This window comes from Balearica regulorum, chromosome 17, assembly GCF_011004875.1.
Source record: "Balearica regulorum gibbericeps isolate bBalReg1 chromosome 17, bBalReg1.pri, whole genome shotgun sequence".
Lineage (NCBI taxonomy): Eukaryota > Metazoa > Chordata > Aves > Gruiformes > Gruidae > Balearica > Balearica regulorum.
This window is the reverse complement of record NC_046200.1, coordinates 6,988,534-7,003,240: the sequence shown is the minus strand read 5'-3', so window position 1 is coordinate 7,003,240 and position 14,707 is coordinate 6,988,534. Positions and strand designations below refer to the sequence as shown.

Genomic DNA, 14,707 nt, shown 5'->3' with positions numbered 1-14,707 from the left:
CAGGCCCGTGACTCTGTCAGCTGAGCAGCTGGGGAATGTAAGTACTCCGCTGCTTCATCACGAGCAGCCAGTCCACAGAGCAGAGGTCTCTCACACATGCACATCCTCAATAGCTGTTTCTATTTCTGTCTCTGTGAGATGTCACACACTTATCCATAGGACAAGTAAACTGGTTATTGTTTCAGAAAGAAACACGGACAATTAACCCAACCCCCCACTTTCAAAACAGCATTCAACCCATTTGCCCTCTGCAAAAAAGGACCTACCTAAGTTAGATGTTACAGAAAGCATACTCTTGGCTTTCTTAAATCATAACTTCTGCTTTGGGCTTCGAGGATTGTCAAAGAGAGGAAGCAAGTTCAATGACTTTGAAGGCCGGTAGCTCAATCATTTCTGACTGCACACTGCCTGTTATCCGCGGCTCCATGTAAAGTAGTCATTATCCTGGGAAGGAAACACAAAATCGCTTCTGCCTCTAAAGATTTGAGACTTCATTTGTTGGCAAAGTTGCACTGGCCTTAAAATCCAGCAAATTTTCACTGTCACAGTATGAGAACAACAACTTTTCAACACCACTTATTGTACTCACGCTCAAAAAACTATCACAGTGTCATCAAAATCATTAGGTTGTCAGAACTCAGTGAATGTCTCTTTGCCAGTTAAGAAACACTGGACAAATGCCATCAGATCTGCCAGCATAGCTCACTCATTTTTACAGTATTCTCTTAAATTCAACATCTAATATCACTCTTTGTCCACTGTGTCTCCTTATCTACAATGCCTTAAAACAGAAATAGCTTTAGGAAAGGATAAAAGATGTGTTTAATTTTTGCCAAGTGTGATACCATTAAAGTCATTAGCCAATATTGGTTCCAACGGGAGATTACGAACAGTGGGAATTTAATGTGCTCCTTCTGCAGGATTAATAGATATGTGTCTCATAACGTTTTTGTGTGCGATGACAGCTTGAGGCTGTCAACTCTACCATTTTCTGATTAAAAAATATCAGACAAGCTTACACCCATTCAAGAAGCACAAACAGAAGATGCAACTGAAGACAAATTGTTGCGTGATGCACAAAGTTTTAACACATAGGAAGTTTTTGGCAATGGGATGTGCGGGTTCAGGGAGTGTTCTAATGGGATGATGAAGCTGCCAATGTTCAGCTATGAGGTCTCTCAGATTACATAGCATATTATCATATTTTTAAATGTATCTTTTCTGAAGCAGGAGGAGTTCAATAAAGGTACTTTATTATACTGGTTTTTTTCAGTCTTTGAGACAATTTCTATTGCCTATTGTGGTACGGCAGAGGGTGTTCACCTTTGGATTCAATACACCTCTGCAAAGCTATTCCAGAAACACAGAGGACTGCATCACCTAGAATATGCAGAGCGGAAGCAAAACTGGTCGTTTCCATCCTGATTAAGATAGCCGGTCTTGGAGTGTTAGCGCACATGAACCACAGAATAGCTGAGGCTGGCAGAGGCCTCTGGACATCATCTCATCTGAGCCCTCGTCTCAAAGCAAGATAAGCAGGGTGCCTAGGAGCACGTGCAGTCAGGTTTTGACCATCTCCAGGGATGGAGACTCCACAACCTCTCTGGACAATGACAACAGCCAGTGAGTTAGATTTGAGCAGAGAGGGGCAGGGAGTAGGGAGGGCCCACTGCTCTCTGAAGGATGGGAGCTGGGAGCTCAGCATGACAGTGCGGGTGGCAGGGCAGGGACCTCACCAGCCCAGGCAGAGCTCCATGGTACCCAAGCGAGCAATGCAAGCCCAGGCATGGCAGCTGGGATCAGCCCAGAGTCCACATCACCAGACAGGCACGTGGTGACAAGGCAGCTCTGAGGTCAAGCCAGGAAGTCAGCCTGTGGGACAAGGTTCAGGTCAACAGGGTCCACAGCCAGGCACAGACATAGCTGTGATGGACCTGGAGATGGACAGACCTACAACCTGCTTAGCAGAGAGTGAAGGTGCTGAGCTGAAGGGTAGTCTCCAGTCAGAGGCTGTGGGTGAAGGTCCCATGTGAGACTGGTAAGGACCATTAATGTCTATTGCTGCGTTCAGGGCACTGACAGAAAGAACACAAATGAGCTGGAAATATCTTCCCACTGATAAATTGCAGCACAACTCACAGGGACAGTGTGAACCCAAACAGATAAGGGACCTGCACAAAAGAATAATGATCGTCTATTCTCTCTTTGCAATGGCAATTCTGAGAAAACTATTAACTTACAAACTCAAAGGCTTTCACAATTCATGATTCAACTGAGTAAACTGGCGGCTTCTTATTATGCAAATACATGAAATGTTTTGTTCTGGGAATATAAAACAATAGATTGGGGCATCTAAAGAACCTCTATTCCTCTGTCACTATTATACCATCACACTTAAATCCCATGTATTTTACCATAAGAATCCAAGGGAATCATAGAATCACAGAATGGTTTGGGTTGGAAGGCACCTCAAAGCCCATCTAGTTTCAACCCCCCTGCCATAGGCAGGACACCCTCCACTACACCAGGTTGCCCAAAGCCCCATCCAACCTGGCCTTGAACACTGCCAGGGATGGGGCATCCACAGCCTCTCTGGGCAACCTGTGCCAGTGCTTTACTGCCCTCATTGTAAAAAAATTCTTCTTAATATCTAATCTAAATCTTCTCTCCTTCATCTTAGGCCATTCCCCCTTGTTCTGTCACTCCCTGCCCTTGTAAACAGTCCCTCTCCAGCTTTCTTGCAGGCCCCCTTCGCTGCTGGAAGGCTGCTGTAAGGTCTCCTCGGAGCCTTCTCTTCTCCAGGCTGAACAACCCCAACTCTCCCAGGCTGTCTTCATAGGAGAGGTGCTCCAGCCCTCTTCATGGCCCTCCTCTGGACTCTCTCCAACAGCTCCATGTCTGTCTTGTCCTGGGGACCCCAGAGCTGGACTCTGTACTCCAGGTGGGGTCTCATGAGCGTGGAGTAGAAGGGGAGAATCCTCTCCCTTAACCTGCTCGTCACACTGCTTTTGATGCAGCCCAGGAGACAGTTGGCTTTCTGGGCTGCAAGAGCACATTGCCAGCTCTTGTTGAGCTTTTCATCAATCAATACCCCCAAGTCCTTCTCCTCAGGGCTGCTCTCAATCCATTCTCCGCCCAGCCTGTAGTTGTGCTTGGTATTGCAAGAAAAAGAGGTTTCCTGCTACAAATACACCTCTGGAGTAGTTGCCTTTTCACTCTGTGTGGAGTATTCACTGGGAGAAGGTTTCTAGGTGAGGTCAAGGTCATATAGCTTTCTGTCCTCTCTTGCAGCATAGTCAGCTTACTGAAAACGGACTGTAATAACGCTGTTGCAACACAGGCTTCACCCATCCCACCTTTTTCAATCATTGTCCTTGGTGATTTATAATCTTCACTGTGCATAAGCTAGGGCACTCAAAGTCCCGCGGACAGTGTACTTTTGATTGTCTCAACAGCTTAAGGCTGAAATATCTTCTCACATTTACTCGACTCAAGGTGGAAAAATACTCATCTTTTCATCAGTCCTTACAAAATGAATTTTTCCTTTCCATTTTTCCTTAGAAAATGAAATAGATTATTAGAGCTTCAGAAAGGAGGAGCAGAGATTACAGATTACTTTTTTTTTCCTTCCTTGTGATGCCAAACCCTCTGACCTGTTTCTTGATCAGAGTTAAGGTTTTGGTTTTTTGGTTTTTTGGGGTTTTTTTTGTTTTGTTTTGTTTTGTTTTTTTCCCCAAGCTTTGGCATTTCTGAAGGAAAAAAGCTGTTATAACAAGCGAGAGCAATAATTTAACAGTCCTATAATCACCAAGACTACCATATTCTAACAAAGTTGCAGATAAACATCTTTGGATTGCATTTTAACAAGAAACCCCAAATCCTCCTACTTTTTAATAGAGGAAATATGAGCATAGATATGACTTCTTCCGGAAGAATACCTCCTCAGAATTTATTTTACAAGAAACGGGACAAGGAAAAGCTTGGATCCCCAAATTACACCAGTTTCACTGAAGTAACGTACTTTATCTGCCACTCTAGGTTGTCTGGGAAAGTCGGCATCTGCCCTTCTGCAGTCTTGCATACTGGGACTTCTCTTACCCTACCAGGCAGCTGTATTTATAACACTGTCAAATATCATCAAGAAGTCATCGCACTTTCTATTTAAAGATCAACAGTTTAATACTCAGTCTAAAGAGAAAAATGAGTTTGTCAGCCTGCATCTAGATGTGCAGCCATTTTGTCCTTATTGGAAAAAACAAGTCATAGCACGTCTCCCGAGGAGAGTATGGCAGTGATCCAGGCATGGCAAATTATCACCACTGCTTTTAAAATGGTCTGGCAGAGCTTTTTATAATGTTTGTCATGCTACATGTTCAGGATTAATTGTTGCTGAAAGATTAGCATCTTCATTCAAATTAAAGATATTAAATTAATACCACTGAAGCTTCAAGTTCACTGGAAGGTAAAAGTGGATTTGTTATAAACAGTCAGGGCTTCCTTTATTTTACAAAATCCAGCAGGGTAGTCCCATACCTATATTCCCCTCCTCTGTATTCCAGAGTGGGGAAAATTAAGACAAAAATCAAAGACATGCTTTGCATCAAGAATTATCAAGAATCCTTCGATGGTTCAAACAGAATAACTAAAGCAATACCACACCAGCTGGCCGCCAGAAAGACTGAAACCTAATTAGCGTGCAGGCAGGTATTAGTTTCCAATCAAGCTGCACATAATGCTTAACTGAACTACACTTCTGGTGCTGAAAGGATCAGTCTAAAAGCCAAACAAAATATTCAAAACATGTTCATATTTAAATCACATCAGAAAAAAATCCAAACACTGAGCTTTCAAGTTTTAAGGGCTGCATTTAGGAGAATTTCAAACAAATTCTCATAAAGTTATAGCCAAGTTAATTTAAGATATGAAAATAAGGATGTTAGATCAGCATAATACTGTATTTCATGCTTTCAGATCATGAGGCAAAAGAAAAATTAGTAAAAAAAGATGCTTTAACATTTTTACTAACCTCAATCCACAGGTCTTTTACTTCTTTGCTTCATATAATTAGCTGCTGTATAGGGATGCAAAAAGAGGAATAGATGATAAGAGCAATTTATTTAAGTAGAAATTTAATTAAATATAATTTCCCAATAAAGTTTCTTCACAAAAAGATAGCCTTAAATCCAAGAAAACATGAATTCTGAATGTTATAATTTGTTGCCCTATTGAAAAATTGAGAGTACGGTTTTGATTGCCTCTAATGCATGAAGTTTACAAGTGAGAATGTGTACGTTCCAAAATAATTGGTGTCAAACAAAATGTTATGATACAAAGAGTGACAAGTGACAATAGTTGTGAAATCATGATCAATGCCAAGAGACCGCAGCTACATCCCAATGGCTGTCAGCTTCTTGACAGAGCCAAATTGTTTGATGCCAAACCATTAACTCAGTTTGATAGAAGCTGCCCTGCATGGGGAAGCAAGGTCTCTTCCCCTGTAGAAAACCAAGAAGTATATACTGAGATGGCCAAATGATTTTAACATTTTTATTATTAACAGGTTAACTACCAGCTGACTGAAGAACCAAATAGAAAGCTGTTGAACACATCCAATTAATTCAAATTAGAGCATCTTTAAGACAAGTTATTATGAATCCACCTCTTGAAGTGTGAAGATGATACCTAGACAGGCAGGTTGAGCAAAGCTGATGAAGTAGAAGCCATTCTTCAGACTGTCTGTACTGAGAAATATGCTCTGAAGGAAACTGGTAATGGGGACTGGAGGAGAGATGTATACGAGCACCCAACACTTACCTATTTCACCTACATTTGACAAAGGTGGAGAACTCAAGGCCACGCACTACCTTTGCCGTAGCAATGCCTTTGTCCTATTAGCTTTGTTTCATAAAGCTACCCATCACTGAGAAAGTACATCTGTAACACCTACAAATACCCAAGTCTGCAAATGATTTAGTGGTTCAAAACTTAACAAAGTTGCAAGTACTGTTTTGCTATCTCAGTTGAATCTCCACAGAGAAAGATACTTCTTGAGCAGCTCCTACTGTCTCTCTGTGGAAATATTTCTTTTTATTATTTTTTTGAGAGAAGGCTACTCTGCATGAATACAGAGAATAAAGTTTTTTCGTACAAACTGAAAATTAAAAAAAAAAAAAATTATCTTCAAAACTATGACCTGGAACTCCTAAGACAAGGAAAGACTGGCTAGTGCTGGCCCTTCCAAAGTGCTTTGGAAAGCCAGCATTAATATTCTACATCCTTCTGGTCTGTTACACACATGCAGAGGAAATCAAAATACCTACAGCTAATGAGTTGCTTAAACTCTGACCAAATTTAAAGCAAAGCGATCTCATGTTATACTGTTTCCACAAAACTGAAAAACTTGAAAAATTAAAACCAGCTGCTGACAACTCAGAGCTACCACAGTGCCTTCCTCATGACTACTCAAAGCCCACTGTCCTCCAACTGAAGCTCTCCCAATTTCTTAACTCCCTGTTGCAGCAACCTCACGCATTTCCCATCAGAAACGAGATTCTGGCAATACAGCCAGGTGATACGGGGGGCTCTTCAGGCCCCTTGGTGCCTGGCCACGTCGCAAGGAATTATGTACAGTTTTCCTGGATGAGAGGTGGGGTGTGAGATGCTGACTCTGCAAATCCCAGACCTGCTGCCTGTGGACCCAGATGCTGAGGCAGGGTCCTATAACCGGGTCCAGAGAAGTCTCTTCTGGGGGTTGCACTGAAAATCCGTACCTGGAAAAGAGAAATTTGAAAATTTTGCAGTTTGAAGTTCTTAAGACGCTTTCCTGATATGGCTTACAGGTTCTTCTGATATACCAGATGCCAGAAGTTGTACTGATTGTATCACAAGCTCCACGCTGTATTTACAGTGGTTACAACACAGCTAGTGCTTGTGAAGACAGACCAAAAAAGCAGCATCGATTTCTAAATGTGAATACATACGAAGGAATTATACTGGTAAAGCAGTTCAAGCCCCTTTAATGTGGTGAAAATGTCCATTCTGGTTGGAAAGAGAAAAAATAACACAATAAAAACACTACTACTTTTTAAATTCTGGAGAATACAACTACCCATGAGAGAGTGCTAAATGCAAACAAACCTCAGTAAACAATAAAGAGTGTATAAAAATGCAGTTTAATCTAAATTTTCCTGGAGCTAAACACTCCATCTCATTTCATACCACAACAGGGAATAAGCAAAAAAAAAAAAACACCCCACAAAAAAAAACCCAAAGAAAAAGAACAACAAAACAAAACAAAAAAAAAAACCACAACAAAAAAAGACTTGCTCACAGGGAGGGAAAATATTTTAAGTAGTCATTAAAGCAACAACCTTTCCAAAGAGAATAAATCTGCAAAGCAGCAGCAAAACAAGCTGCCCAGTCTATTTTATCAAAGAGTTGGGCTTTTTTCCTATTACATGACAAACAACTGGCATCCAAGCTGCCAATTATTTAACCATGGTGAGACTTTAAACTCCATTTATGAGGGAAAAATAAAGCTGCTGTAAATTTAACACTGCACAACAATCTACAACAGCTGCCTAGGAAATTTACTTTATGTCCTTTTTTATCTCTGCCTCTACTAGTACTGGTTCATCAACTCATACAGAGAAAATGTTATCTCTCTCACACTGGTTGAAAGTTATTTTTGTCCTAGTCAAAACATTACAAATAACTTTGACATAATTAGGTAAATGGTAGATAACATGATTCTACATTACCATGTAGATGGCTCTGTTTCATCACAATTTATGTGCATAATGAAATTTCTCTCCATCGGACACAGCATTTTATATTGTTTGTAGGAGTGTAAATTCTGCTAATAGTTACTGACCAAATATTAAAAAGAAACCTGACTGATTATTGTTTCCAATGCTTTAAATATCGTTCTCTCATGCCAAGTGAGCACCAGCAAGTGGCACACCAACTACCATTTTGACCATCATGCTGCTCAAAGCTTGAATTATATCAACACATTGTTTCTTCTCCCCCTGCTTTGAACAAAAAGCTTTTGCATTGGAGTTATTAATCTGTGTAGTTCTATGTAGCTAACTTACCAACTAGTCTGTGAGTAAGCGTAAACTTTACCACATTCATTTCTCTAATCCATCTCCAACCTCTACCTACTCTCTATAAAATTTGAGAAAATTAGGACATGAGTCACTATAACCACAATCTTTCTGATTACAGATCAGAGACGGTTTTTGGGATCATTAAAAGCCCCGATGCCACTCTTTCTGGAATCAGATAACTGCCAATAAGGGCACCTTTTAAATACACCAACTATTACAAAACCTCACAGTTAAAGCAGGCTTGGGGGAAAATTCACACATGCCTTTTTGTACTCATTTTAAGAGTATTTCAATTAAAAAAATAGTCTCAGTGTACAAGAACACATAATAAACAAATGTGCAATTATAATGAGGTCACAAGCTTTCTGAAAAGTGTTAATTGCTATATGTCAGTAAAACATAAGTTAGTAAGCATCTCTCAACCATATGGAAGATGTTAAATCAGAAGAATGCTGGATTTCTGTAAAGTATGCCTGCTGAATGACCACAAAAATACACTGTCTTTTCTGTAGCTAACTAGAGAGAACAAGGCACATTAAGACCAAGGGCTACTGACCATTAGTTATTGACTTCCTCCAATGGAGGCTCAGCGATCTTTCTAAATGATGGACAGAAAATCATGTCCCTTGTCCAAAAACTGTCCACTACCAACATCCAAGCAAACAGGCATTCTCCTTAGATCATTTCATGCACAAAGGAAGATCAAAAGTATTTCTCACCTTAAGGTGGTCAGGCAGGCTAGACAGTTGTTATTTCAAAAAGCAGAAAGTACTAAAGAAAAAGAAAATTAATTTGTAACCAAAGTCAACTGCAAACAATTAAGGACTCCACAAAAACTCTAGCTAATGAAAGATGTTTCCTTCTTTATTATTGTGTAATACTTCTTTCACAGAAACATGGTATTTACAAATATACACATATAGACTGCTGATCATAAAATGTTACTGAAGAATTAGTCAAAAAAATCAATTTACAAAAACCAAAAACTTTCCAAAGATATTCTGGCTGAAAAAGTTTAATGAAATTTCAAGGAGACGCTTCTGTACAGAAAGATAGGTTTTAGCTCCTCAAGTTCTGGTAATATTAGACAAGTTGTGAACCAAGTGAGCTAAGCTCAGCTGTACATTTGAGATGAGGCAGTTTATTTTAATATTGTTCTTTTCCACACAATTTCTTGATGGTCAGTTCAACAGGTCTCAGGAGGCACTAGTTTGTATGTTTTTGGAAGCTGCAAGCATTGCTCTCACTTTGGCCATAAGATCCTGTAGAAAAATAAAAGGAAAATGATCAGACATTTCTGGGCTTTGAACAGAGCTAAAGCATGTGATTGCAAAAACCTGCATGAAGGGTTAGCTTATGCTCCGTCACATAGACTATTTAGACTCAGGACCATCAGATGTTAACAGTCCCTAGGCTAAATGAGTGAAATACTCTGGAGAAAGTTCCTATGACAGCAACTGAAGTCTGGTTTTACTACAATACTACCAATATGTAGCATTGTAAATACTTAGCTATGTAAATATTAGCTAAGTATTAGCATATGTAGCTATGTAAATACTTAGAGCAGTTTCTATACAACAAAACACAGAAATCACATCAACTGAAATGGAAAGAAACTATGACCATATCTTCACAAAACCCATAATGAACACACCGCTACTAACCAGTGAAGGTTTAAACAAGAAAAAAAAAAAGAAAGAAAAAAAAGAAAAAAAGAGAAAGCTGGTAAGAAGAGAGTGCTAACAATTACTCTATAACAGAAAGTTTTTTTTGCTTTTTTTGTAAACTTGAATGAAAAATTTAGATAGCAGCAGTATTTTCACATGACAGTGACTGAAATATTAGGACTGTTGTGAAACCAAATAGCAACTCTCAGTCTTGTCTGAGTACACAGTGGGAACAACGTTACAAAAGGAAATGAAATTTCATGTAAATAGCATTGAATAATTGGGTTGCTAAAAATTATCACAAAATAAAGAGTGAGTATCAGTAATGAACTGAAGTTTCTGAAAACATTTCTTCACAAATGCAATACAAATGAATGAAAATCCTTAGTTCTTTTAAAGCACTTTTCATCTGAAGCTCTCAAAACACTTCATAGGGGAATTCAGCATCATTATTCCACTTTACAGATGGAAGGATTTGAAAAGAAAAGATACTGAATTGGTCAGGGTCAGGCAGCACATTGGCAGCAAAATAATCTTACTAATAATTAGGTAAATTACATTTCTTTGGGCCCTTAAAAAGATGCTAAACTAATCTGCGTTGGGAAATATCTTGCAGATTTACAAAAGTTTCATTCCTCTTTTTTACTTTTTGTAAATACTAAGAACTGTATTTTAATACAGTAATCTTTCCTTCTCTTATAGCTGCACTTCAAGTAAGCAGACTAATATTAAACTGGCAAATGCCATGCCGTAAATAGTGTTTAACCCAAGAAACGCATTAACCAATTACCTTTGGCTGAAGGGTATATGTTTTTAAAGGGTGGGAGGTTTACTCTACTTTGAGGACTGTGATGTAGTTCGTATCGCATTTCTCATATCAGAAATTTTCATGCATTTGTTTGGCAATCTAAGAAGTGCTATGGCATTAGTACTCCATTTTCTTTCTCTGGTGCCTATACTTGCTATTTTCCTGAACATTCTTGTTTTGCATTTCTCATAAAAAAACCCCAGATCAAATATGGTATATAAGGTTCTAGTCTATTAGTATTAATTCCCAACTACCAGTATTTCCCTAGCGGAACTAAATCTTTGAACAATATTAATTTATTGAAGCAATAATCTATCCATTGGAAAAAAATGAGAATATAAAAAGCAACTCTGATTATATATTGTAAATTTTCCAAAGCATAATTAAGAGCTTTCCTCCCCTAAACTTGGCATATTCAATTGAAAGAAAGTTAAATATGCATGAAGACTCTAAGAGGATGAGTGAAATTAAAATTTTTAAAGAGTGATACCATGCAGTAGTTTTTAAAAAAGGAATGGAATTATTTTGATGGAGGTTGGGTATCTTAAAACTGTGTTAGGGAAGCTGAATGCATTTAGATTATTGCACAGCATACAGAGGCACATATGCCATGATTCACGGCAAACTTGAATATATCAACGTAGTCATAACAATAATAGTTCAGAGACATAAACAGCAATGAGGGTAAGACAAGTGAGCTGAAGATACTGCTTCATGCAAAGCATATCTTCAGTTCGGAAGAGGACATATTTTTCCCTCTACTGCCAACACTACAAACTTAGCCTTTGCCAAGGTATTTCTCCTTCCTTCTTTCTTCCACAAAACTTGTTACGAGCACTGCATGTTAAGATGGGCTCTCAGTAATACCTGCTATTGGTAACTGGGGTACTGTAGCATGATATGGACTTTCATATCTTAACAGTGGAAATACTGCAGCATCATGAATTTAGCTTGGTCTTTAGAGGCTTGATTAAACTTGAAAGGACAGTAGCTAGAGAAGGAACAAAATTGTTTTTCTCATAAGCAAACAGATTAAGAATGACAACGAACATGTCTCTACATCATATGCAAAGCTCAGAATTGTACAAGGTAGTAAGAGAAGAAACAATATGATCGACACACTTAATTAGGCAACGTACTCTGAATTTGTTAATTTGTACCTGAGTGATTTTACTCTGCACTGAAGACACAATTGCTGAAGAGATTTGGCCATCTTTTTCCTGAGAAACTCCCCTAAAAAATAAAATTAGAATTAGAAATTTATAGTAAATGTTTTTAAAATGCATTTCACTCACCGTCATGATTTTGGGTTTTCTTGTACAAGTCTCTCATATGTTATTCAACAGTTCTCTCATTCAACTAGAAGCCATAAGTTACAGCCAGAAGAGTCACTCATACATCTGATACAGAGAAATCTGAACAGCAGCCTAGGAATTAACAGGACTGTTCTATATTCTGTAGAAATAATTTAATTATGAATCTTGCACACATGTTACAATTCAAACCACTCTATTAAAATTCTACTTCAAAGCGTTATTCCATTTAGTCAGAGTTTCCAATTTCTAACTCAGAATTAGGCTGCAGAATTTTCTGTACCAGTTTTACTGTAAGAGTAAGTCGAGATGTTTACTCCAGTAGGCAACAGAGATCCAATGGCTTCATCAGACTGATGCACATAGTGCTGTCCTCTCAGTGATTTCTGCTTTTAATATGCACACATTACACACACACAGAGCTGTTCAGCATGCAAGTTAGGTCAAAAGACACATTCACAGTCAAGAGACATCAGTATTACAGTAAAAGAGCATATTACCTGGAGCGTTCCTGGCTGGATTCCCTGCTCTCCACAGGAGAGACACTAGTTGAATGTACAGAATTTTTTTGTGTGGATGGTTTTCCTGGTGACATGGATGGTGAAGGAGATCTAGCTTTGGACTTGGTACGTGATCTAGACCGCCTCTTCTTCTTCTTTTCATGGGGACTTCTGTGCGAAGAAAATATTTTATTGAAGGATATTTAAAGCATTATTACACTATCTCAGTTGCAGTTACTTTTCACACTTCTAAAAGCTTATGTAGCCGTCTTCCACAGGATACTTCTCATGCATTCAGCGAGCATTAAAGTCTTACCCCAATACTACACTTCTATGGTTGTGCAAAATACTTTCTCAGAAGCTCTTTTCAACATATTACATTATGCTACTACTATTACCCATGGTTCTCACTTGGAATGCTGCTTCATGGGTACACAGGAATTACTGGCCAGTATTTGATAGTTTGAAGGATTACAGTGAAAAGTCTTTCATTGGAGATTTCCAGAATAACTTTGCTAGCAGGAAGTTCCTTCCCAAACATCAGACACTTAGAATATAATGAGAAATGTCATTTACAATTTTCCTAGCTTATAAGTGAACAAATGATGGAATCATAGCTATGCAAAGATCTACAAGGCAAATCCACGGTTTGTTTGTTTGCTTTTTGAAAGAAATTACGTGATCTAATCTATAATGCCACAGGGTTAAAATTATAAACAAGCTCTTGTATGCCACTCAAACAAACCTAAACCTAGCAACACGTTTCAAGTGCAAACTGTTTATGACTTGGAAATTAGATACACAAATGTTTGTCACAATGAGAGCTGGAACAAAGGACTTACAGGTACCTAATGTGTTCAATATTGACAGAAGGGGAGAACAGAAGTAGTGTCCTCATAGGCAATATTAAGCTCAAAGAGAATTCAATTAGTAATATACTAGAGAAGGAACTATCAAAATCTTTATATGTGGTTATGAATTTATGTCTGTATGATTTACATACAAGTATTGATATTACTGTAATATGCATTACTAGAATAATGCCTTAATTAGAGTTAGGCAATACCTCATTGTAGGCATCTCCCTCTAGCATGCACTGCTAGAAGTCTATTCAGAAGAATGTTGCTGAAGCTTCTAGAACATCTTAAAACACTGTAAAACTTCGAGCCATCTTTTAAGTACCCCATCATTGGTTCCTTTATTTTGATTTTCTTAGGAATTTTCTACTTTAAAAGCAGCCACACTACAACATATTAAATTCCTATATAAGTACTGTACACCTCTGATGCTTAGAATTTATCATACAAATATCCAATTTTTATATAGAATGTAACATTCAAGACTTAAAATTGCAAAGCCTCCTTACACTTTTCTTGCATAAATGATCATTAAGTGGCAGAAGAAAAAACCCACAGGTCTGCTGGCCTCCACCATTTTCACTATACAAAAAACATCAGCTACAAAGTCAGTTATTCCTTGACTAGCTAATTAAATATTGCAATTGCTCAGTTTCTTGAAACATCATAAAGTAATCAAGCTGTGAACATATTTCATATTTAACTCTTGAAAATCTCAGCAAACATTCATCATGCAAGAAGAGTATTTTATAGTAAGCCTTTTTGGTATTTTTCATCTCTGATTATGATGAACAAACATCATAACAGCTGAATGAACGTGTCTATCAATTTTCTATTTTTAGAACCGTCCATTTGCTAAAACTAGGCTTATTTTTTTAATATTTTTCTAGGTACAAAAACTAGCATAAAATAACCATGCATATTCTCTGTGGAAAGTAATTCACCGCAGTCAGATTAAAACACTAATTTACATTCAACTTCTTTTTAAAGTGACTATGATGGCAAGTGAGGTACAGGATAAGCAGAAGAAAAAACAATTGTTATATTTATTCTGAAGTACACCTCCTTCTACAAGCAGTGAGCCAGTAATTCCCAAACATGACAAAGTAAAGCATAGCTTCCTAGTTTTAAAATATTTTCTTATGGAAATATACCTAAAAATTTACAAGCAATGCTAGCTATTCAGCATCATGACTGATATCAGATTAATACCCTGAGCAAGTTTAAAACACTGCAGTATTAATTCTAATTTTCAGTCCTCTGACAGTACTGGATTCTAAAGCTTGCCTGCTTCTGAGCGCAACCACTCAAGATGACTGCTGCCATGTAAGATTGAAGCCTGCCCTCAGCTATCAGGCAAAATATACATTGCTCACTTGTAGAAAGTCCAAGTAAACTAATTAGCTTTTAACAGACCTTGAACCTAAATCTTACTTCCATTACACCACTGC

The 14,707-nt window shown here is 38.1% G+C and overlaps 1 protein-coding gene across 7 annotated transcripts in view; it reads right to left on the bottom strand.

Annotated features, from left to right (window-relative positions):
• Nucleotides 1–8,954: 8,954 nt before the first annotated feature.
• SFSWAP (splicing factor SWAP) overlaps nucleotides 8,955–14,707 on the bottom strand; it is a 47,425-nt gene continuing 41,672 nt past the window's right edge. For all 7 annotated transcript variants that reach the window (XM_075770208.1, XM_075770202.1, XM_075770203.1 and 4 more), the window contains 3 exons: nucleotides 12,400–12,570; nucleotides 11,747–11,819; nucleotides 8,955–9,373 (listed from right to left, as the gene is read on the bottom strand). In XM_075770208.1, the coding sequence (XP_075626323.1) occupies nucleotides 9,308–9,373; nucleotides 11,747–11,819; nucleotides 12,400–12,570 (310 nt within the window). In that variant the 3' untranslated portion in view covers nucleotides 8,955–9,307. The remainder of the gene's footprint in view (nucleotides 9,374–11,746; nucleotides 11,820–12,399; nucleotides 12,571–14,707) is intronic.